Source organism: Saccopteryx bilineata, chromosome 6 (genome assembly GCF_036850765.1).
Source record: "Saccopteryx bilineata isolate mSacBil1 chromosome 6, mSacBil1_pri_phased_curated, whole genome shotgun sequence".
Lineage (NCBI taxonomy): Eukaryota > Metazoa > Chordata > Mammalia > Chiroptera > Emballonuridae > Saccopteryx > Saccopteryx bilineata.
The window spans coordinates 150,600,043-150,626,185 of NC_089495.1; the positions used below are offsets into that span (position 1 = coordinate 150,600,043).

Consider the following 26,143-nt stretch of genomic DNA (forward strand, 5'->3'; position numbering starts at 1 on the left):
TGAGGAGGGCAGGATTCAAGGAATCTGGGATGGATTAGGGTTCATGGGCAGTGACCAAGTCCTGGAGAGGACACTTGGCACATTGTAACAACAGGAACTCAGGGTCAAGGGTCAGGGCAGAAGGTCAATTATAACAACGGAGGGAAATACACAGAAGCTCTGGTGTGTAGGGGTGAGGCAAGAAGCACCTTGTATTGAACTCCAGAATAGGCAGCTGGCTCTGTTTGGACACCTTTGCCCAGTCAGGGGCGGCCCCAGGAGCCAGGGAGGACTGCGCCTCCCGGAAAGGAAAAGCAGGCATGCAAGACCTAGGGACCAGACTTAGCTGGAGAGGAGAGACAGACCCAGGGTCGGAGATGAGGACTGGCGGGCAGGAAAGAGCAGGCAGCCTTAGCAAGGCCAGCCATTGCCCCAAAATTACTCAAGAGCAGTGGCCTTGATAAAGAACTCCTGGGCTGTTTGATGTGGTTGGTCAGCCACACTCCTGGACAGAACCTTCTGAGTTTTAGTGGCCCCAATGTAGTGGCTCAGCTGATGGAGGGAGGGATCAACCTCTACATCTAGTAGGAATCTGTCGTATCTCTGAAGGGTCAGCCCCGCCCTCCAGCCAGGCTCAGCAGCCTCTGGAGAATGAGTATCTCCCAGGAGCCCCGCCAGGTCAGCTCCAGGGCTAGGCCCCTGTGGAGCAGTCCACTCTTCTTGGCGTGGGCAGCTCCGTCCTCCAGGGCTCCAGGCACTGGGGAACTGGCAGACTATGGTGTCTGTACATGATCAACACGCTGTGGTCATTGTCAACTGCCCTGAGTTGCACACAGCACTGCCGTCCCCTACCTTACTCCCTAGTTTCTAGGGCTGTGCTAGCAGTCCAGCTGCACTGGACGGGCTTTGTACAAAAACGAAGGAGTAAATAGGAAGAATTTTTGCTTTTTGCTGCTCTGCACATTCATTCACTCCCCATCACAGTCCATGCCAATGAAAAACACCTTGACAGCCACGCCTCATGCTCTGTCTGCCCACATCTGGTTATCATCCCTGATGCTAAACACATGTGAGCACAGAGGTCACACATGACCGGAACGGGACGATGCCGCCAGCAGGCCGTGGGGCAGAGAGGGTGGTTTCACCCCTGGGTCCAACCTCCACGGTTCACATCCATGTGGTCAAACCATACATACCGACCCCTGCATGAAGGCGGGGAGACACAGCCCCTCAGATTTTGTATGCAAAGGTTTTGCTTTTCCGAACCACCGGTGACGAGGAAGGCAATGATGATGGGTAAGATTTGGTAGGGAACCCCGGGAAGGTGAGGAGAGAAATCAGCTCGAGCAGGTCCTTCTTCCCTACAGGGTGATGACTAAAGCCCCCCACTCCACCCCACCCTGTGAGGCTTCCAAGGCTTTAAATACTTAGATGCTGCAATATCTATTTTTGACAGAACGATGACAATTTTGAATTGCAGTTCTGAGGACAGTGGGATAATTCTAAGTGACTCTGATGGCCACAGAATAATTTTAAAGAGAGGACTACAGAGCGGGCAGGCAGAATTAGTATTAAATGTTTAATGTTATTGCTCGTATATTGCTTTCAAGTTCAATCTAGGATAAAGTGATTTTTACCTGCGTGAACCTGCTCTGTTATATGTCAAGGCAATTTATATAATCAGCATGTACACTATATTCGTGCCCTTTTTCTTGAGTGTGCGACCTAATTCTTGGTCTTGCTATTATGCTAGGGACAGCTTGTTTTTGGATTTGCTGGTGGGTACTGCAGAGGTGTGGACCTCTCCATGCTGTCAGCACCATGCCAACATTTTTTTTTCTTTTTTGTATTTCTCTGAAGCTGGAAACAGGGGAGGCAGTCAGACAGACTCCCGCATGTGCCCGACCGGGATCCACGCAGCACGCCCACCAGGGGGCGATGCTCTGCCCATCTTGGGGCATCGCTCTGCCACAATCAGAGCCATTCTAGTGCCTGAGGCAGAGGCCACAGAGCCATCCTCAGCGCCTGGGCAAACACTGCTCCAATGGAGTCTTGGCTGTGGGAGGGGAAGAGAGAGACTGAGAGGAAGGAGAGGGGGAGGGGTGGAGAAGCAGATGGGCGCTTCTCCTGTGTGCCCTGGCCAGGAATCGAACCTGGGACTCCCGCACGCCAGGCCAACGCTCTACCACTGAGCCAACCAGCCAGGGCCAACATTTTCACTCTTGTTCTTTCTCCATCTTCCTCACCAGGAGGAAGGGGCTTTGGAGGGAGGTGGGGCTGGAGGACAGTGGTGGGGAACCATGGGAGGGTCAAGGGGAGAGAGCAGAGAGCCAGGGGCTTGTCAGCCAGTCCATCTGGAGTGGGTCTAAAGCAGGCACGGCAGGTGTGGCAGGTGTGGTGGGCATGGCTAGGTGCAATGGTGAGTTAGGGGCTGGTTTTGGAAGACCCTACAAATTCAAGCTGAGGAGCTTGAATTTTATTATAATAGAACTAAGAAAGCATAGCTTTGGATCTGTGTTTTGAAGATCATAGCTAGCTAATGGAAGGACCAGAATGGAAAAGATGGGAAGCAGAGAGGCATTTCCAAGGCTACTGACATAATCTGGACTAAAATAGAGTAAAAGTCTGCAGCAGGAGAAAGGTAGGATGCATATACAAGGCTTTGGGGAGAGTGGAAGCAATGGGACTTAGGAACAACTGCCCTAAATCCACCTTACCTTCCTCCCCACCCTCTGCCCATCAACAGTGCCACCAGGGATATCTTAGGATGGATTCTTTTTATAGGTAGTCCTACACGGAATTGTGAGATGCCGGGGCAGTAAACACAGTATGTGCCACACAGTTAAGCTTTTTTGCTGTGGAAGTAACACATGCTCAATAGAGAACATGTAGGAAACACTCACCAAAGGTAGATAAGAAAAACAAAACCAATAAACACCAGCCACAATGCTCACAAAATGAGTATGCTTTACATCTATGGTATGTCTGTTTTTACTCTATTTTCTAGGCATTGAGATTTGTTATTTATTTTAACCTGTAAAGACTGTATATATAATTATGTATTCCATTTTCCATTTACTTAAGGAATTTTCCATATTATATGAAAACCATGTTTATAAACACCATGAAATTGATTAGATATTTCATCAAGTGATAAACACAATAATTTACCAAACTGTTCTCTTACTGGATATGTAAGGTATTTCCACATGTGCATAAAGCTAGATTACAGTTAAGGCTCATTCCTTGGGACAAACGAATGGAAATGGAATCACTGAATCAAAGGGCCTAAGTGCTTCCAAAGCTCTTGACATATTTCAAAACTACTTCCTGGAGAAGTTCAACCAATTTGCATGCATTCTAGAAAAGAATAGAAATGCCTCTCACATTGCATCACTTGATTTATACTAAAAATCATATTTACTTTTTATCAATTTGATAAGTAAAAATGGCATCTTAGTATTTCATCCACATTTCTGATTAGAAATTTGTTGAACTTCCTATGCCATGCTTCAAACCTCTTACGTGTCTCAATTTCCCCAATACACCCCACTGTCTGTTATGTGCTACTAATATGAGTTTGGATCCTTTGTCTGCTTTTAAAAAACACTTATTTTCATTGTTTGACTTTTAAATTTTGATGGTTTCTTTCTCTTTTTTTGACAGAGAGCGTCAGAGAGAAGGATAGATAGAGACAGACAGGAAAGAAGAGAGATGACAAGCATCAATTTTTCTTGCAGCACCTTAGTTGTTCATTGATTGCTTTCTCATATGTGCCTTGACCGTGGGGCTATAGCAGAGCGAGTAACCCCTTGCTTGAGCCAGCAACCTTGGGCCCAAGCTGGTGAGCCTTGCTCAAACCTGATGAGCCCATGCTCAAGCTGGCAACCTTGGGGTCTCGCAACCTCGGGGGGTCTTGAACCCGGGTCCTCCACGTCCCAGTCCGACACTCTATCCACTGAGCCTCCGCCTGATCAGGCTGATGGTTTCTTTTTTGAATATTTAAAATTTTAAATAGTTAAGTTTATTGATCCATTATTTTCTTAGAGATTTCTTATCTCTTCTATACACCGCAAGTCCTTTCTTCTCAGAAGATTAAATATTTCACTTAAGAGTATTTTTAATTGACCAATTACCCCTATACTTGCCTTCTCACTAGAATATAGGCATTCTTCCTTGCTTTGTAAGACAGTAAGTTGAATGAGGCAGGATGGGTTTGGCGAGAATAGCAGCATATTCTGGGTTAGACTAATTTTTCAAGGCCCAGACTGTGTGATATAGACACAAGGGTAAATGGATACTGAATGGGTGCTCCTAGGAAGCCAACATTTGTTCCTTCCCAAATCTTGGCAATAGAATCAAATTTTATCCACCTTTTGAAGAACACACAGAACCCACCCCTCCGTTCCAGCCTCACTTTCTCAGTCTGTTTGATCATCCAGTCTAGTATCATTTTCACAAAGGGATGCTATATTTTACCCTAAAATTGAACATAGTTTCTGAAACTATCTTTTTCTCTTTCCCATACTCCTTACCCATATCGATGCCGGCCCACGTCACGGATGAGCCTCTCGGAGAGGTAGGCGCCAATCCGATCTAGCTTTTCTGGAGCTGAGAGGGCATAGAAGGTCAGCTTCTCCATGTTGGTCTTCACCAAGCCATCCTGTAAAAGACAGACCATGGCTGCTCACTGTAGCCCTACTGTGGCCAGAAGAGGTCAGGTCTTAAGGTAAATATGGAGTTAATCTAATCAGCAGAGTGCCATTATGTATGTGACAGACAACACGCAGATTTTAGGGCAGGGGTCGGGAACCTATGGCTCGCAAGCCAGATGTGGCTCTTTTGATGGGGCTGCATCTGGCTTGCAGACAAATCTTTAATAAAAAAAAAGTTACAAATATAAAACATTCTCATGTATTACAATTTATTCATTTCCTACTGCTCATGTTCATGGTTGTGGGTGGCTGGAACCAATCACAGCTGTCCTCCAGGACAACACCAAATTTTTATTGGATAATGTATAACTTACACGAGTCGTTGCATGGCTCTCATGGAATTACATTTTAAAATATGTGGTGTTCACCCTGGCCAGTTGGCTCAGTGGTAGAGCGTCGGCCTGGTATGCAGGAGTCCCAGGTTCGATTCCCGGCCAGGGCACACAGGAGAAGCGCCCATCTGCTTCTCCACCCCTCACCCTCTCCTTCCTCTCTGTCTCTCTCTTCCCCTTTTGCAGCCGAGGCTCCATTGGAGCAAAGTTGGCCCGGGCGCTGAGGATGGCTCCATGGCCTCTGCCTCAGGCGCTAGAATGGCTCTGGTTGCAACAGAGCAATGCCCCGGATGAGCAGAGCATCACCCCCTCATGGGCATGCTGGGTGGATCCCCGGTCGGGTGTATGTGGGAGTCTGTCTGACTGCCTCCCTGTTTCCAACTTCAGAAAAATAAAAAAAATAAAAAAAATATGTGGCGTTCATGGCTCTCTCAGCCAAAAAGGTTCCTGACCCTTGTTTTAGGGATATGGAGATGATTAAAATATAATTCTTACCTCCAAGAATTCATGACTTAACCCAAAGTGTGTTAGCTAGAACTAAAACTAGTGAGTGATATAAATATATATATAATATGTGTGTGTGCATGCGTGCATATATGAGTGTACACAAATCTGTGTATATACATGAAAGTATATATATATGCATGTGTGTATAGGTGTTTATACACACATACATTTGTTTGTGTGCATTTGTGTGCGTGTATGAAGGCTTCATTGAAAGTAACTCAGAAGTAAAACATGGATATCCAGCAACAAGATATGAACAGGAGTAAGAACACAGCTCTATATAACTCAGGGAATTCTCCAAAAGGTACTGGAAACGTGACCCCACCACTGCCCATCACAAAGAGGTCATTGATTCCCAGAGAGCAAGCCAAGTACATCAGATTCTGACAATCCTGACACCACACAACCTGTAACGCAGCCTCATGGTGGAGTTGTGACCAGAAGCCAAGAAGCCAGGTCCCCTGTGTGCGTACATCAGACACCAGGGGGGGCACCAGAGTGACCCGGGGAAGACATGTGCTCCTGAGCCAAAACTCAAGAAGGGAGGTGCTCACACTAAGCAGCAGGAACTAATTCCTTCTGGAGAGTTAGCAGCCCAAGGAACTATTGCCCAGAGAGACATGAGTGAGAAAGATGTCTCAGTTGTTCTGCAATGGCCCAAAGCCTGCCCAGCGAAGTTCCAGAGCCCCCTGCAGATCTGACTTCAGAGGGATACGAAGCTCCTCAACCACAGGGCCAGCAGCTCCTGGAAGGGGCCTGGGAACGAGGGGTTCTGGAGGCCTGCTGTCCACCGCAGCAGCCCTCAGAACCCAGGCCAGGATGAGATGGAGAGAGGAAGCACAAAGCCAGCTGGAAACATGACGCACCTCGGGGTCCTCGGGGAAGATGTTGTCAACCAGCCGTTTGTACCTGGGGCGTAGGGCGCCGCAGCACCCACACACACCTGGAAAGAAGGAGAGAAGCTCGTGAGCACAGCCTCTGGTCAGGCGGGGTGACCTAGCACTGGCCTTTCTCACTTCCTGCTTTTTTGCTTGAGGTCAGGCCCAGTGTCATATGCAAAGGCGATGACAGCAGACTAGCGCCTGTTCATGACACCAGGCTAGGGAGGAGCATTTTGAGAGGGGAGGCTTTGGAGTGGGAGCTTACACATAGGTCAGGCGTTGCCCCTACATATTCCAGTTATATGCATTCGTGTGTGTGCGCGCGCGCGCACACACACAACACACACACACACAAACACACACACTCTCTCTCTCTAACACTGAGGCAAAACCATATAACTGTCCCCTGCAGCTCAGGAATCTCTCACCCTGTAAGGAGATGGACCCAGCTTGGAGGAGTGGCCGCTCTTCTGACATCGCTGGCCCTCCTTTGCTCCCTACCTCCCTCATTCTCTGCTTCTCAATCTCCTCTCCCACTCTCTCTCCTGGGGCCATTTCCATTATAGAATGTTATGTGAAACTATGATAAATTAACATCACCATTAATTATTAACATTTGAAAATGCATCTTTAAGGCGGCACCACGACGTGGTGTTTGAAAACTGTGTTCGAGAGTTGGGCGGGGCCTCAGCGGCAGCCAGTCCTTGGCTGTCAATGCCAGCCATTCCCACCCAGGCTGTGGCCTAATGAAAAATGCGATACGTTTTTAGAAACTTGAATCTACTCCATTTAGGAGACTCTGAGATGACATCTTTCTTTGTCTTTGGTGAAGGGAAATGATGGTGTTAGGAAATCAATGACAACAAAACAAAAATCTTGGGAAGATTAAAAGTTGAACCATTTGAGGTTCCACCATAAGGAAGTTTTCAACTGATGAAGAAAATAGAGCCCCTCTGGGAACCACTGCTCCTCTCTAACCTTCCTCCCCAGCTCTGGGAGAAGTGGACGCTCTCTGCTGAGGGGAGAGGAGAGCAGGGCAGGGCCCCTGAAAAGTCTCCTCCCCAAACAATTAAACCCCCCCCCCCCATTGCTGCCAATTAACGCTGAATTCTGCTGGTACAAACTCTCCACTTGAAACGCAAATGTACGCTGGAGGGATCAGGCTTATGGCTATTCAGAAAAGAATAAAGTACTTTAGTGGGAATTGCTTTAATCATACAAAGAGCTTTACACAGGGTGGAGAAAGGGGCTCAGGTAATTGTGACGGTGGTGGGGGGGGTGTTCAGCCAGCACAGGCAGAGGACAGAGCTGAGATTTGGGCTCTGGGGTAATTCAGGTATGAGGGAACGGGCAAGTCCTTGGGAAAGCCTAAGGGTCACCCTGAGAGGGCAGTCTATCTGACAGCTGATTTGTGATAGCAGGGCTTGCTGTGATCCCTCAGCCTCCCTCGGGCCATGCACAGGGAGGGCGGCAAACCCAGGCCCCCCAGGTTCAGTCTTGCTGGCTGGGCTGGCATCCCGTCGTCTCCTGCATGCTCCTGCCCAGGACGAGGTATTAGGGCTCTGGCTGGCTGGCCCTAGATTAGTCTCCTGATAGGACAGCTCCCGAGGGTCACAATCCTTGTCTTGGGCCTCCAGGCCCTGGAGTTAAACCTGCCCTCCTCCTGCAGGCCCGCGAGCATGCCTGCCTTCTGGCCAGGGCCGCTGTCAGGATGCTTCTACCCTAGACGTCCCAGCAGCCTTCTTCCTCACAGTTCCTAAGACTGTACACGGACCCTTGTGCTTTAAGGGTGTGAACAGACAGAGACAGGAAGAAGCTAGGACTGAAAACACCTGTGTCAGTCCCTTCCGCGGACCTCTGTGAAGGGTGCAGGGGCCGGGGGGCCCTGGACAGAAGCCAGGTTCAAGGTTATTGGAAACCCAGACTTGTCAAGAAAGCACAAGCCCATTTTGGGTCCTAGGGGCAGAAACCTCCGTGAAGGGCGAGGAGAGCTTTGGGAGGTGAGGAGCATATGGTCAGGGTTCCTTGTGCCCAGGTCCAGCCTGTGGTTGCAGGATGGACCATGGGGAGATGGCTGGAGGGGCAGAGCTGCTGGGGCTCGTCTCTCTGAGGAGAAGCCAGAGGTTCCGCTGTGATCCTGGTGCACAGCCAGAGTGAGCAGCACCTGCCCAGCTCTTTGCCCAGCATGTGACAGCAGATCTCACAGCAGCTGGCAGCCGCCGTGGACTCTGGACCTCTCATCCGGTCCACCAGCAGCATCTGTCTCCCCACAACTCTCATGAACTGCAGTTCTGTTTCTTTTTTGCTCTGCTTGCCTGGTTCTGTTACCTCAACTGATCTACGCTAAGCACTGGGCTGAGCACTTTACAAATATTTCAGGTGACACTCTTAACAACCACTAAGGTATTACTGTGGTTCTCATTTAACTGATAAAGAAGCAGGATCAGAGAGGTTAAGTGCTCTGCCCAAGGTGACACAGCATGTACATCTCTGCCATGAAGCTCCTCTAATTCTTCCATCACTTTCCCAAAAAATATAACCTCAACAATTTCTTAGGTTCATCCTGTGCTCTCTTTTACCATAGCCACCATCACTAGGACATTTCCTTGACACTTGAGATCCAGTCTTATAAATGCCACTTGGCAGGTCCCCTTGCTTCAATTCATCCTACATGTAGTTTTAAGGCAAGTCTTGGCTTGATTCAGTTTCATAGTTAGGCAGTTAAGGTAGCTGGCCATTACATTAAATGTCAGCCCTTCAACTAGTATTCAGCAAGGGATGACCCGTGAAGGTTGGGGGGGTGGGGGTTGTGTTTTTCCTATGCTGTAGCTGGGCTCTCGCTCATGCTCCGTCCGCTGGAACAGCCCTTGTCCCACAGCCAGGGGCCACATCAGAGTTCACTGTGAGAAGGGCTGGGAGGAGGGAGGCAGAGCAGACTGAGGAGCCCTCCAGCCATGGAGAGCCCCACAGTAGTGGATGACAGGATGTTCAGGTGACAGAGACAGGGCAGAATCTAGACATGGTGAAGGGGCAGAAGAGTCAAAGGCACTGAGCTGGGGCCCTGACATCAGCATGCTAGAGGGGCCTCCCAGACCCTGGTACCTGCTCAGTCCTCCTTGGAAGCCCTCAGTCAATAAACCCCTAGCTCTAGGCATCACTTTCTCCCTGGCCAGCTGATGTCTGTATGTACTTTGCACCACATTATCCTGTACAATTTTCTATCACTGCATGCTCAGGCTAAGTCATTCCAGTGACTCATTTTTCCATTCATATAAATTGTAAATTCTTCAGGTCTCCTTTTCTTCTGACCTTGGTACAGTATCCCAAGCACAGCAGGGCTCGAGGAAAGGGGCGTGATGTGTGATGTCTTTGATCAGCGTGCGACCCAGGGAAGTCACCTCCTCTCGTAGACCTTGGTTTCCTTTCTATAAACATTAATACCATGATCCCCATTCTCCAAGGATAATGCCTTTTTGCTCAAAATAGTTCATATTTATTTTCTTAAAATTACAATCCCCTTGTAAAGGCAAGGGCTGGATTCGATCATCCCTACCAAAGCAAACTAAATGCTTTTTAAACAATTTACAATAAAATTTAACCCACGGCCAATGGCACAGACACCCTTTCAAATGAATTGGAGGAAACAGAACAAAGCTCAGAGAGAAAGGGGCGTCAGTCTCCAGTGTCTCCGGTGAAGGACCAGGCCTTGTGTCCAGCTGATGTTAATTATTCTTCAGTAGTTCACACAGTACTTTCTGGGTAGAGTGGGGAAGAAGAGGAAGCTAAAAACATGTAAGTTCTGCCATCAAATAATGTATCTCTATTAAAGACATGACACACACACACATTTAAAATTGATGATTTGCCAAAATGAGACTAAGGAGTCTATACAACTGAAGAAATTTCTGGGAGTTTGATGAATCCAGGAAAGCTTCCTGGAAGAAGCAAGACCTGAGCTGGATTTCTAGGGATGTAGTGAGCTGGTAAGTACTGGCAAATTCATGAAAAGAAAAATCAACAGGAGAAAATTTTAAGAAAGCTAAAAATTCTCTTTTCCCCTTATTTCTGATTTTTAAAAGGAATACATGCTCATGTATCAGTCTGTAAAATAAGAAAAAAATAAAAATGAATGTTAACATTATTGATAATCACACTATTCATGATTAACTATGAAAATTTAGTGTATTCATTCTAGTTTTTGTTTCTATATTTATGCTTATTTTTAAAATATCTGTATAAAATTGGGATCATACAGTACAGTGTTAAATCCTGTTTTCTTCTTCTTATAGTGTGAGCACTATCTTCCCATTAAATACTTTTCAGAACCTGACTTTAACGGCTACTTACTATTCCATCTTTTGACCAGACTCTGACTTATTTAATCATTTCCCATTGTTGTTTCCAGTTTTTCATTATTCTGGGTGATGCAGCGATTTGCCCTTGGTAATTAAAGCCAAGAATCATACAGGGGGAGCCTAATCTGGTTCTATTGGTGATAAAGAAGTCACATGGCACCATGTTGCCATGGGACTGTAGAGCAGGGGGCATCTGCACAGGCCAGCACCGGTCTCCCCTCGCCTGGGGAAGGTTTGGGATTGACAGGATCAGCAGAAAATGCGGAGGAAAATGAGTTTGGGGAAGGAAGCAGAGTCCAAGTGACAGATTTTATTGGAAGTGGAATTAAACAGCAGCTGAATTCTCCCTGCGGACACAGTATGAGCCAGTGCGTGTCTGAATTTACAGACAAACCAGTAGCTGTCAGTGGCCTGACCTGGCAGAGCTCTGCTTTCCATTATGTGCACTCCTTCCCAGGCTATCTTGGTTAATCTGAATGCCACTTTAATCGAGGGCGAGGATTTAAAAAGAGAGAAATGTGTCCAATTGATTTAATGTCAGGGCTTCAATTCTTTTCTAACTGTAAGCTTCCCTGGGCTTTGGTCTCACTCTTCAAGTGAGTCATAGATAAAAATAAACAGAAATGTTTTTCCACTTTTTGTCTCTTGGGACCTACTAACATCAGGGAAAAAAATTATTCCGACTCTTCTCAGGAGCCAGGTAGGCTGGCTTCCCGCTCCAGTTCTAGCCCTCATAAGCTGTGCAAATTTAGACACGGTATTCGAGTCTCTGTGCCTCAGGCTACTCACCTGTAAAATGGGAATAACAGAACCTACTTCATAGGGCTGTGGTGGAGATGAGAAAGTTTCCAATTTAAAAACTGTTCCTGGCATATAGTAAGTATTCCTGGCATGTAGTAAGTAAGTAATGATTTGGTACTATCATTATCAATAATATTACGATAATTATTATGAAAATCTCTTTCCCAATTTAGGAAAGAGAAGGCAGGATAGAATAAAATGGAATTTCAGAGCAAGCATGTCCCTTAAAATCTTTTGAGTTTATTTTATACTTGGAGTGTGAAACACAAACAGCTGTTAAGAAATCAGAGGTAGACAGACATCACCTCTTAGATGCCCCAGGACGAAGCTCCCAACAGAAACACAACGGAGGGGTTGTTACCACAAACAGTGGCAGCCGCTGCGTGTTTTAATCCTGTCTGTGCCAACTCCGTGCTAAGTGTTTCACCTGCACTCGCCCGTCTGTTCAATCTCCATTGAATGTCTGTGAGGTTGATACAATTACCCTAGTTTTACAGATGGCAGCAAACCTAGGCTTTTAGTCAATCTGTCAACTTGTAGAAATTAAAGCACCGAGGTCTCTGCCCTCGAAGACCTTACGTTGCTGATGGGTAAAAATAGAAGTGAAAATGTATTGGACAGGAATGTGGAACATGTCAGCAGGATCACACTAATTAAATGTTGCACATACACAGAACGGGACTGCTGAACTAGAGCTGGGACGAGAATGTGTCAGAGGAGACTAATTTTGAACATTATTTAAAGGAGAAGGGTTTTACTGAATTGTGAGAAAAAGAGGGCTTGCCGTGTAGCAGGAAGGAGGAAAGAAACCAGTGACATTTCCTGAGTGCCTATTATAGGAGGTGCCTAACTTAAACACTTTGCCTTTAAAAAAATCCCATTAGATCAGTATTTTCAGATGAGAAAATCAAAGCTCAGAGAGGTTAGTTAGTTCATTTCCCCAAGATCACACAGGAGGCAAGGAACAGAGTCAGGAACAGAGCAAGAGAGGTGCTCTGACTTCAGAGCAATGGTGTTTACAGATTTGAAGTGAGAGGAAATATTTAGGCAGGGAAATGAAGGAAATGTGCTCATGTAGAAAGGATACTTTCTCAAGATGGTTTATTTTTTAAGTTATATATAACTGATGATGAAATCTGAACCAGCTCTGTGAATTGCCCCAATGTCAATTTCCTGGCATTGGGGAAGGCTGGGTGAAGGGTGCACGAGCTATCCCTGTACATCTCTTTGTAACTACCTATGAATCTATATTTCAAAATAAGAAGTTTTTTAAACGTTGGCATATAACAAAGGCAAAGACACTTCCTTGAGTGGAGGCGGTAACTGGTGGGAGACCTTAACATCGTTCTCTGATGGGCTTGCAGGGGCACAAGAGCCAGACACAGGCCAGAGCCTCTCCCACCACCCTTTAAATGACCAGCCAGCCCCACACTAGGCTGGCTCCCACTGGAGAGAGAAACAAGGGTTGGCAACACATAGTATATTGGGCACCTATTATGGCCCCCAATGTGCCAAGGGCTGTCTGGGATATGAAGCATTAACAAGACGCAGGTCTGGCTTTCAGGACTCTGACAGTCTAGTCGGAGAGAAAAGGCACAATGGAAAAATAAAATATAAGCAAGCCTGGGTGGACTGACATTTCTCACGGAAACTTTCATGCATGACAGTGGCTCAAAGAAGCTGCTGAGGCTAGGCTGGTTAGGGAAGACTTCTCAGGGGAGGGAGGATTTAGGCAGAGCCTTGGGCCTAGCAGGGACAAATTCCACAGAGGAACTATATTGTCGTGTAGGTGTGGATTTGCTTTCGAATTAAGCAAAACTGGGACTATGAATTCTGTGACCTCAGGGAGGCCCTGTGTTGGTTTCCTCGCCCATGGGATACAAGCAAAGCACCTAGCGTGAGCTGGTACACAGTAGGCACTCCATAAATGTGAGCTCTCTGGTCCCTCCCCACTAGCTTCATAAACAGTTTTCCTGTTGCTGAACTGTCATCATCATAATAATTTTTTTCCTTCTTTTCTGAGTGGGAGGAGGGGAGATAGAGAGACAGACTCCCTCATGCACTCGGACAGGGATCCATCCAGCAACCCCTGTCTGGGGCCATGCTTGCAACTGAGCTATCTTTAGCACCTAAGTCTGAGGCTCCACGGAGCCATCCTCAGCGCCCAGGGCCAATGCACTCAAATCAATCTCAAATGGAGTGAGTTGGCCCCAGGCACTGAGGATGGCTCCTTGACTTCTCCTTAGGTGCTAAAAAGAGCTCAGTTGCTGAGCGATGGAGCAATGCCCTAGATGGGTAGAGCATTGCCCCCAAGTGGGCTTGCCAGGTGGATCCCAGTTAGGGCACATGCAGGAGTCTGTCTCTGTCTCCCCTCCTCTCCCTGAATAATAATAATAAAAAGAATGTGATTTGCCTCCTCAGGGACGAAAATGGCCGAGTGTACACAGAGTCCCAATCAGCATCAGTGTTGAGTTCACGACTGAGGGCTAAGACCACAGAAGCTCTGACTGCCCAGGTGAGATCTCAGTCTTTGTCTTCCAGGGGAGGGGGAATCATTGAGACTTTACTGAAGAGGAGATGTGTCAGGATGGGAAGAGTCCATTAGGAAGACCAGCCAAGAGTAACCTGGCCAGTTGGAGTTTAGAGAGAACGGAAAGAAGAAGGCCACCAAGAGAATGAGCAGGAACCTGGGCCAATGAAAATAAGGGCCAGTGGCAAAAGAGGAAAGGAAGGAAGGACCTATGGGTGACACCAGGGTGAGAACAACCAGCAGCTGTGACAGCACAGGGAAGGAGGGGGACGTCCAAAGCTTAGAATCAGTGACACAAATGGAGACCTCAGCCCACACCCAGTGGCACCACATTAGCCACACAGGTTCTGGAAGCTGCATTAGAAGCTCACCCACCGTGGCCGGATGACAGCGTCAGCCACATCACATCACCAGCGTGGCGCTCGAGGTTGGAGGTGTACCGTGAGAAAGACAGTGGATGACGGCCGGCTTATGAAAACCGCCACCTGGTGAAATCAAGGCGCAAGCCTGTGAAAATTCCAGAGGACCCTGCAGGGAGCCTCTCGCATCATGCTTTTTTTTTTCAGATGGCCTGGCAGCATAAGCCCAGGATACACTCTCACCAAGGTGTTTGTAAACAAAGGAACTCTGAGTGAAACTTTGCCAGCTGGCTGAAAGGTATTTTTCATAAATTACTTAAATGCAAACCTCACTGGCATAACTTTGAAGGGTAGGTGATATCATGGAAAAATTCCTCGGGTAGTGTTGAATGAGAGACATCCACACTAAACTCCATCTGCAGCATGCCCCATGGAAATCATGATTAAATTAGGGCAGGGGAGGTGGGGAAAAGAAGCCGGCTGGACCCCCCGGAGTACCAAACCATAGTGAATTTTCTCCTTTATTTTTATTCCCACAGACACTGTTAGATAGTTCCAATTTCTCCCCAGTTGTAACTGTCTGGGAGCCTGATTAGCAGGGTCTGTTCCTGCTGAGCCTCTGTTCCGCTTTCCTTTGTCACTTTCACTCCTTTCTCCCTTCCTCCCTTCCTGGTTGGCTACGGCAGGGGTGGGGGGACATTTCTAATGAAAGGATATTGCTACTTGCTGGTCACCACTTTAATCTCCCCCATTTTTGATTCCAGCTCAGTTATCACTCACTCCTACAGGATTGAATTTTAAAATTACCACTGCGGAAAAATTTGGCATGGCATCTTTAACACTTTTTATTTCTATATGCTTTGAGATTGGGGTTGGGTGGGGGGGAGCACTGGATAATATTAACCGTGCCCACCAGAAGCAAGGACCAGCTTTTGTCCAACTCCCGGCCACACCCCAGGCCTGGGTCTCCTCACTTTAGAAAGTGACCGATACAGGTCACACCATGAATCTTTGTTTTACTCATTGCGCAACACTCAATAGCAAATACTAGCAAATATGTGGGCCTTTGAACCCAAAATCATCTTCTGTTTGTGCCCAAGAGGGGCAGGGTGAACGCCGTTCGAGAAATCTAACTTAAAATCGAGCGCAGCACACCCAGGCTTTTCTCAGGTCTGCACCAAACTCGGCTTGCGGATGAAGCCTGGCTGTGTCTGTCATCTTCAGATTGTTATTAATGTCTCAGCATTTTCCGAGTTTATCACAGCCTGTGTGATTAAAATCTAGGTTTCAGCTCCTTGGCGCAGGGAATGAAAACAAGGATCAGAGGAGAGCACGGCTGCCGATTTCGGACAAAATAATTATAAATATAATAACAGTCCCCAGGGCTCTCTCAGCACAGGAACTGTGCAGCCATCAGCCCTGGCTCCCCTGTGCACAGTAGAGAACCAGGGTTGGGAGAGGCGCGGGGCGGGGCTTGGTAAGGATTCCTTTCCTCCCTTTGGTTCAGAAATCCAACTCACAGTATCTGCAATTGCCTGTGTGCACAGGAAGCAGGTAAGAATGGACTGGTGGCTTTGTCTGGAAACACCCTAAATGTTCATCAGTAAGAGACTGGCTACATGAACCAGGGACCCTCCTGTCATGGACACTATGCAGCAGCTGGAATAAATAAAGCAGAGGCAATGAGCACTGCCCCGTATAGCTCTCCAAACATACTGCCAATTAAAAAGGAGGTGGCAGAACACACATGGCATGATGCCATGTTGTGAAACACTCTCAGGCCAAGCAACTTGGCATGTGTGGAAACAGGTGTATAAAATAGACTGTAAATGCACAAAGGCCTGTAAAGATACAAAATGCAGGGCCATGGGTGATCATGTCCAGTGTGGGGACTGCACCTGGGGGCCTGGGGATGAAGGGACGAGATAGCCACTAGGGTAGTCACCAGTGACCTCTGGTTAATTCAATAAAATTTAAAATTCAGTTCCTCGGGCACACTAGCCACACTGTATGTGTTCAGCAGCCAGGCGTGGTTAATGGCCACCCTACTGGACACACAGAAAGAGGACATTCACATCACCATAGAAAGGTCCCTTGGACAGTTCTTAGAGCTTCAGTTTTTATTTTAATTTTCTCCCCCAACAGAAATGTTTGATTACGCATTTAATGTAAAATAAACATAATTTTGAATGTTTCTCCCATTTTCTCTTCAGGATGAAACACCTCACAAGATCTGATGAGACTAATTCGCTGTTCAAAAATTTGGAATCCAAGAGTTTAACATTAACACACACACTGTTTTCTGTACTTGCTCAGCTTGGGTCTTGCTGGAGCTGATTTAAAACCTGGGAGCCATTTCATTTATTCATGCACGCAAGCATGCATGCAACACAAACACATTGAATATATGAGACACAATGGAAGATGAAAACTAATGGACTGCACAGTCCCTGTCCCCTCGGGCATGTGCTCAAGCAGCTATAACAAAAGGAAGTGCAAGTGTCACTTGAGCCAGCACGTTGGAACTCAGAGGGTAGAGGTGTCATTTTGGTTGAGATGCTTCCTGATAGGTGTGGGGCGTAGATAATATGTTGACAAAGAAGAGAAAGGAGAGCATTCCAGGCAGTGGGAACAGTGTGAGCAAAGCTCAGAGGAGCCAAGCACACGGGAGCACTCGGAGAAAAGTCCGTGGGCCAGTGTGTCTGGGGCAGTGATAGGGAGGGGCCAGGGGGTGAGATGCCCCTAGTGCCAGGCCAAGAGGGAAGACCTGTCATTATATTAAATAACAGCCACTATCACCTTTTATTGTGCCTTAGAATGTGTAAGGAATCTGCTACCAGTGGACAGACAGATAGAGCATGGTGTGACCCTCCCAACAGTCTGCTAAGAATGAAACTATTCTGGCAGAGAAACAGGACCAGACCCTGAACTAGAAGTGTCCACCTGCGTTGTGACAAATGTGGGGGAGTCACACTGGGTGAGTGTGCAACATGGGTGGGCGGGGCACGTGCAGCCTCTAGCTCCAGTGAAGTGGTAGGTAAGTGACAAAGGAAGTCAGAACCGAAGCAGAGGCTTCTGATTGGTGTCTCACCTGCCCCAGAGCCAAGCGATGACATCTGGGATCACGGTAGAGGACCAGAGATGTGCTGCGCTGAACACAGGCTAACCTTGGCCCCTCTCCCCCCGTCACACATGAAAGTCACCAGAGAGAGCTGACAGCTGAAGGGTGAGTGGAGGGACTTTCTAGGGGAGACATTTAGAGACAAAGGAATGGCAGAGCCCCACAGCATCTGCACAGCAAGTGGCTAAGGGAGGCCCGGGAGCACAAGGGAGGGGGGACCCAGAGGGCACCGTGTCATCGCACTTTGAGGGGAAGGCGAGCCTCAGAAAGCGGGAACAGTCAGGAGGATAAAATACTGCGAAGGGAGAAGAAGGCGAGGCCTACGGCTCGGCTATCAGACCTCCACTGGTGACCTTCTGGGCAGGTTTTCAGTACAGGGATGACACTGGAACCTCAAATAGTGTAGGTTAAGTGGGGAATGACTATTAAGTGAGGAGGAACCACAAGATCTTACCTTCAATGACTGCTGGCTTAGAAGCAGCATGAAATATGACGTGAATCATTTATTTAACAAGAAAGTAATGCTTGTCTTGTCTCTGCATCAATCGTGGTGGACACACTGCTTTGGTAGGCATAGGACCCTGGGCTGGGGTGAGCTTCTGAGGTGGCCCTGACATCTTCGGCTTCAGGTATGCCCTTAGGACCCTGGATATATTTTGTAGCTTTGATGATAGAATTATCATCAACAGAGCACTATTGGCATTTTATTTTATAATTTCTTCGATACTCACTTTATAAACTTGTTTATTAGCTTAAGTCGTGTATTGGCTACATGTATGGAAGGAAGTACTTTGTAGGCCTTTTAAGCCCAGGGGATCCTAATGAATGAGAGCAGGAACCTTAATATTTGTGTGTGTATCTCTCTGTAGGGTGTTCTGGGCTCAGGGTGGGAGTTCACTCATCTGAAATTCATCCATCAGAATACCTACTCCTCCCTACCATTAAGGCAGTCTACTTTTATTTTAACTACCTATGAGTTCTGGGGATGCAAAGCCTTCTAATAAATAATTCCTGCCCTCAAAGAGCTTGTAGCACAGAGAGTAGAATTTATCACATAAAAACAATACAGTGGTAGAAATTTCATTGGCGATTTGGTTTAGATTCGGAGCTAAGAACTAGAAAATCAGGAGTCGGGATTTACAACACATTGATGCTTTCTCCATTTCCACAATATGTCCAGTTTCCTAACGTGGCCACCAGGCAGCCTATAAAAAGCGGGCTATTCACCTCTAGCTTTCCAGATGAACACACAGTCTCAAATATAGAAACCGGAAGGAGCTTCATTGTGATGGAGCCAAACTGATTGAGAGCAAGTGAGAGAGCTTTAAATACACAGTTGAACAAAGCATATTTAAACCACAGACTCTTAAAGGCTGGGAGTCCAAGATCAATCATTCAAAAGTCCAAGTCTATAATCAGAGAGTCTGTCACAGCACGAGCGGTGACGAGCGGTGGTGCCAGGACACAAAACGGGCACTGTGCCTGGAGCTACTAAAACTTAAAGCCAGGGGGGTCGCGGTGCCAGAGAGAAATTTCAGAAGCGACACTTTGGAAATTCAAAACGGAATCAAGAGCAAGCACCAGAATTCAGCAGAAATGCAAAAACAAGTCCTCAGTTGAGCCAATGAAAAATGCCAAGTAAGCGGCAGTCCGGGCACAGCCAAGACCCATTTTTAATGAAGCAGTTCTAGTGCGCATGGGCGTCCTGGATGTACCTGCACAAGAAAGGAAGGCTCTCCCAGCAGGTTCCGCCCGCTGCAAGGAGCAAAACACAGACAGAACAAGCAAGCAGCTAAGATGACTGGGTCTCTGATAGCAGAAACCTAGCAGGAAGGGACAGCTCCTTAAAAAGCTCTAAACAAGGAGTGAAGAATGCTTCCAGCCAAGCAGTCCTTGGGGCCCTGTTACTGCTATGCTGTCATTTAAAAGGATCTGCTGATAGTAAAATATGCCTTCTGACCTTCCCTGTTAACATTAAGCTAACTTTAAGCTCTCGTTATGCATCAGAAACCATTTAGAGGCTGGAATGTATTATTTTATTTAACCCTCCTAACAATATTGAGGTGGGGTCTATTGTTCCATTTTACAGATGAGAAAGACGAGGCTGAGCTCAGTTAAGTAACTTATCCAAAGCTGCACAACTGTCACATGGAAGAGCTGGGGTTCAAAGCCATGCCTGTCAGAGTCCCGGGTCTTCACACTTAGCCTCTGGGCGGCAAAGGAGACACTGAGATTTATTCACTTCAATGTGCCATTAGGAAAATAAATCAATTTTTAACCAGGGAGATATGGGTCTACATGCAGAGATGTCACTGCCAGCACATTAAGAAACAGGTGAACAATAAGGCCCTTAAAGGCCATGCATTCTCAGGAGAACGACAGCACTATGGACTGCGAGGTTGCAGAAGCCCCAAAAGGAAGCAGGAAAATCAGTCCTGCAAACACGCAGGGCCCTGCTCAGTCGCCAGTCCTGCCTCTGTGGGTGCTGAGACGGGCAGCGCCCAGGCCTGCTAAAACCAGGCTTTGTTCTGTAGTCGGAGTCCCATTAGAGTCAGCAGTGCCTCAAAGGCCTGGCACCAGAGGGCCTGCTCTATGGACCCTCTGCCTACTGCCCTGCCGGCATCGTCGGCCTCCCAGCTGCCAGAGACAGGCTGGACTTCCCGGGTCGGCTGCCTCTGCACTCTGCCCAGCACATACATTGTCCAGCAGCATGTGCCCCGGGCTGGCCGCTCTCAATGAGCGTGGCTACCAGGGTGCTGGGGACCATCCTGGGCAAGAGCTCTGGTGCTAGCTGGCCAGGTCCCTGACTGTCCTCTAGTGCTCTGCCTGCCAGCGATGCAGAACAGGCCCGCGATTGTTTGCAGGCATGCCTTTTTTTTTTTTTTTACTTTTCCTGGGCTCCCTACTGTCTTATTGCAATATAATTAACATGCAATAAATGCACAGATCTTAGGCATTAAGTGCCTTGAGTTTTGACAACTGTTTATATACTGCGTAACACCACCCAAACAAGACATGGGCGTTTTGATCCCCTCAAAAAGTTCCCCTTTCCAGTCCACCCCCTCCCCCAGCCACTGTCCTTTCTGATTTCCATCATCATGTTTGTTTTTGCAGGTCTTCTTGCATAAGCATTTCTAAAACATAATTAGAAGATCCGCAGGGCTTTGAAGGTGAAAATCACTTTTAATTACAGCTGTTTATGTGCTGCCACGATAATAATACATGCTCACTATACAGAATGCAAAATATACAAAATGTTTTTTAAAAGAAAACATAGAAGTCATCTATGATCCTATCTCCCAGAAATAACCACTGTTTGTGTCTTAGTGGGTTTCTTTCAGGGCCAGTAGACATGCATGGATTATAAACAGGCCCCCTGGTGTGGCATTATTAGCATTTTTTTTCTAAATAAATAAAACTTGTTGCTGTTCACCTGAGAGTTGGCCTGTTAGTTACCTAGGTGCAAGGCAGCTCAATCCAAAAATCAGCCTGCAATTCAAGGCGCTGACATTTGCATTCAGGTGGGGCCGACATCTGCATTCACTGTTTACTTTCTGTTGTAGACTATGTCTGGCTTGCCTCTGCCCACGTGGACCTCTTACAATACCTCAGTTTCACTGCTCAGAAGGATAATGACCAGCTCCTCAACATGCACCCCTCCCATTAACATACATAGTTGCCATTAACTCAGACCACCCATACCATTGCCTCCAAATTTGATCATCATTCCTCCAGCCACTTTCACAAAATGTAATAGGCATGAGTCCTCCATCTTATTGATATGATTTTTTTCTTTATTAAAAAAATAGGCCCTGGCTGGTTGGCTCAGTGGTAGAGCGTCGGCCTGGCGTGCAGGAGTCCCAGGTTCGATTCCCGGCCAGGGCACACAGGAGAAACGCCCATCTGCTTCTCCACCCCTCCTCCCCTTCTCCTTCCTCTCTGTCTCTCTCTTCCCCTCCTGCAGCCAAGGCTCCACTGGAGCAAAGTTGGCCCGGGCGCTGAGGATGGCTCTGTGGCTTCTGCCTCAGGCGCTAGAATGGCTCTGGATGCAACAGAGCAAGGGCCCAGAGGGGCAGAGCATCACCCCCTGGTGGGCATGCTGGGTGGATCCCGGTCAGGCGCATGCGGGAGTCTGTCTGCCTCCCGTTTCCAACTTCAGAAAAATACAAAAAAAAAAAAAAAATAGCACTTTAATGACATCCTTAATTTGATTTTGAGTATTCCAGAGACCCAAAGAATATAATGATATCAGTTTCCGTGTCTCCTTTCATATAGACCCCTGAGTAACAAGGCGACTAAGGCTAAGTCATCAGCCCAGCCTGATTCATGTTTTCAATGAAGGGTATGATCAATTCTGATAATGGCATGTTATGTGTGTGCATGTGGTGAACATTATTTAAAAGTGGTTGTATAATACACACAACATGAAAAGTACTATTTTAGCCATTTTTAAGTGGACAATTCAGTGACATTAAGTACGTTCACGTTGTTGTGCAACAATCTCCACTGTTCATCTCCAAGACTTTTTCATCTTGCAAACTGACACTCTGTCCTCACTGAACAATCATCCCATTCCCCATCTCCTCAGCCCCTGGGAACCTCTATTCTACTTTTTGTCTCTATGAATTTGACTAATCTAGGTACCTCATAAAAGTAGAATCAGACAGTATCTGTCTTTTTGTGACTGGTTTATTTCACTTAGCAAGATGTCCTCAGGGTTCATCCATATTTAAGACTGAATAATATTCAATTGTATGTACATAACACATTTTATTTATTCACTTATCCATTGAGGGGCACTTAAGATGCACCCACTTTTGGCTATTTTGAATAATATATTTTTAAGGCCCTATTTTCACTACTTTTGGTGTATACCCAGAAGTGGAATGACTAGATCATTTGGTAATTCTATTTTTAATTTGTTTAGGAACGTTCATACTGTTTTCCATAATGGCGGCACCATTTTACATTCCCAGCAAAACACACAGGTTCTAATTTCTTCACACTCTCACCAACACTTGTTGTTTTCTGACTTTTTAATAATAATCATCCTAATCGGTTTGAAGTGATACATCATTGTGGTTTTGATGTACTTCCCTAATAACCAGTGATGTTGCATGTGCTTGTTGGCCATTTGTGTATCTTCTTTGAAGAAATGTCTATTCAAGTCCTTTGTCCATTTTTTTTTTTGTATTTTTCTGAAGTTGGAAACGGGGAGGCAGTCAGACAGACTCCCGCATGCGCCCGACCGGGATCCACCCGGCATGCCCACCAGGGGGCGATGCTCTGCCCATCTAGGGCACCGCTCTGTTGCAACCAGAGCCATTCTAGCACCTGAGGCAGAGGGCACAGAGCCATCCTCAGCGCCCGGGCCATCTTTGCTCCAATGGAGCCTTGGCTGCAGGAGGGGAAGAGAGAGACAGAGGGGAAGGAGAGGGGGAGGGGTGGAGAAGCAGATGGGCACTTCTCCCGTGTGCCCTGGCCAGGAATCGAACCCAGGACTCCTGCACGCCAGGCTGATGCTCTATCACTGAGCCAACTGGCCAGGGCCCCTTTGTCCATTTTTAACAAGTTTTTTGTCATTGTTGCGTTGTAGGCATTCTTTATATATTTTAGATACTAATCCCTTATCAGATATATGATTGCAAATATTTTCTCCCATTCTGTGGGTTGCCTTTTTACTCTGTTCACAGTGCCCTTTGGTGCACAAACACTTTACACTTTGATGCAATCCAATTAATAAAGGTGCTTTAAGTAACAGTCCAGGTGGAACAGAAGAGCATGGCATTGGAATACAATACTCTCAGTTCTTTTCTTGGCTATGCCACTTAATGAGCTGGGTAACCTTGGACCAGGCTTTTAACTTCTCTGAGCTTTATTATTACTTGAAAATGGGAGAGGGAACAGGAATACCAACGACACCAGATTTTTGTGAAATTTTAATGTATGTAAAGCAAGAATCGTAATGCCCAGCACACAGCTCTTACCCATACCTAGTCTAGTCAGGACACACGCCGTTTGAATTAACAAAGGGATCATGATGACCGTCTTATCAATGAGGAAATGGATGCATAGCCAGGTTACATATAGAGAACCTGAGATCGCAGAGCCTACAATACCATCTAGATCTTTTGAGAACTCCTGCTGTGAGTACAGCCCCAGCCTTTGCTGTCTCACCCATGGGACAGACCAGTCACTGTAGTCTAAACAATCTGCAGATGTAAGAACCGGGAAACCCTCAAAAGACCATGTAGTCCTGCTCTCCCAATGTACGGAGGGCGAAACTAAATTTGAAGGAGGTGGAGAATCTTGCCAAGATTTGCACAGCCACGGAGCCCGAGCCAGCCCTGCTGGCCAGCTCTCCCTCCCAGTGCAAATGGAAGGTCCTGAAACAGCAAAAGAAAAGCATTGGATCATGTCCAGCCCCACCAATCCCACTCCAGACCACTCAGCCTTGTTCTTTCCCGACAGCCTATGTGGGGGAGACGAGGACATTCCTAGCCGTTCCATCCTCTCCTCCTGGGGACAAAACTTCTCAAGATAGACGTGTTTACTGAGTTTACCAGCTGCTGGGCCCAGGGCTGCTAGTAATACCAGGAACTTTCAAGAGTTTGATGGAAGCTGGGAAGACTCTGATTTTTTTCCCTCTTCTACCTTGTCTGTATATAACCTTCAGCCAAGGTCAGCATCCCTGCCCTTCCACCCAGCACCCCCACACTCCACCCAGCTCCTGGACCAAAGGCACACCAGGCTGAAGAGTGGTTGATCCGGGAACGTCCTCACCAGGTACCTGGACGCAATGAGAAGCAGACATTTTATGGCTTCTGCCTCCAGGGGCCTTCTCATCTTTCTTGTTTGGTAAAAGAATGATGCACAAACAATATGAATGGAAATAAAAATAAAGATATGCCTGTAATTATACCACTAAGTGACCTTCCTTTTAGAAGAAAAAGCTTGTGGTGCTTATTCTGGACTCTACAAACCAAGGAGGAAATATGTGAGAATAGTTCTCTACTTGCCTTAGCCATCTCAGTGGGTAGACCAAGTGGCTATTTCTAACGACTACCTCCATCGAAGTCTAGAGGAAAAGTCAAATGGTTCTATTCCAGCAAATACTTTATTCTATACAGAATTCTAATCAGTGTGGGAGGGCATATAAGGTGAACTGTTGCAGCTGTCACTACAGGATTCTTTCTGAAATCCCAACCCACTACCATTGGTACCCTGGAAACAGGGGCTGCTAGGTTTGTATGTATAGATGTATGACTGACACTTATAATTAGTGTAGAGTTCAATGCAAACATTTGAGCTCTTATTACATACCAAAGACCTCTGCTAAATGCTATAAAAAAATGAAGATGATTAAGATAGAGATTGTGTCCTCAAGAGGTTCACAGATGCAGTGTATAAGGAGAAAAATGACATTCAGTGTGACTAATAAATGACAAAAATAACATCAAAGAATAAGATACAGTGGGGATGCAGAGAAGACTTGGCAGGAGGCTGCAGAGCTCTGGGATGTTTTCAGCATCCATCCACATGCCTCGGCTCTAGAAGCATCCTTCCAGCTCAACTAGTGAGAAGCACGGAGAGGCTGGAAAGGCACCATTCTATTGCGCGTAATGTTCTTTCTAAGTGACCTTGTTCTTGTAATTTAGGGATTCTTTTTCATGTGATTTATAAATGTTACTCCATGTCAGGACAGGGAGAGAAGTCTTTCTGAGTAATTATGATGAAGTGTGGAGCTCTGCCAAGCTAAGAATCTAAGACTCCTGATTCCTGAGTGCTTGAATTTATCTCAGTCCTTCTGGAGGGTAATGAGAAAGTTAGCCTTAGAAACCAGAAACCCTCATTCTAAGATTTATAGTCAGACCACAGGATGTACATTACAGCAATGGGCTTAAAAGTCTATATGGGTGTCTGACACCCATATTCCTAGATGTAATATGGAATTAATTTAGATATAAGCTACAGCTAAACTATGTCAAATCTACTCAAATATTCAGTTAGAAATTCTTCTCTTATAAGTGAAATTTGCTGTTTGGCATAAGGCACATGGAATTGCCAACAGGTACAAAAGCAGTGTTTTAATCTTCCACAGAGCTCTGTGAACACATGCTTAGGGGACAGTGGAGAGAACGGACTTCAACCAGCTGCATGAACTTGGGCAAATTATTGGACTTCTGTAACTCTATGTCCTGGCTCAACCATAGAAATAATGACCTCTACCTCCAAAGGGTTGTTCTGAGTTGAGGTAATGAATTGAATGACATGGAATAAACATTCCTAAGTGCATAAGAATTTAGGCTGGTATAAGGATTTAGATAAAGATGTCACATCTGTCCTCTTTTTCCCCTTTCTGGTGCAGGGATGAGAGGGGCACAGTCATGGACCACCAAACTTGCAGATGGTCCTCTGGAGGACAGGAAAGTGTTGAGCATAATCAGCATTGCGGTTGTGTCCTCTCAGGGGCCCAGTCTACCAGGCCGACTTCACCGAGGTAGGGCCCAACATTGCAGCAGCTCTGCTTTTACGTAATCTTATCACTGGCCCTATATGTCTG

The 26,143-nt window shown here is 46.6% G+C and overlaps 1 protein-coding gene across 1 annotated transcript in view; it reads right to left on the minus strand.

The window, feature by feature from the left end:
* Positions 1-26,143, minus strand: part of EFR3B (EFR3 homolog B) — a 75,805-nt gene that overhangs the window by 40,547 nt on the left and 9,115 nt on the right. The window contains exons 2-3 of the mRNA XM_066235539.1: positions 6,400-6,476; positions 4,515-4,642 (exon numbers count right to left, since the gene is read on the minus strand). Of these exons, the coding sequence (XP_066091636.1) occupies positions 4,515-4,642; positions 6,400-6,476 (205 nt within the window). The remainder of the gene's footprint in view (positions 1-4,514; positions 4,643-6,399; positions 6,477-26,143) is intronic.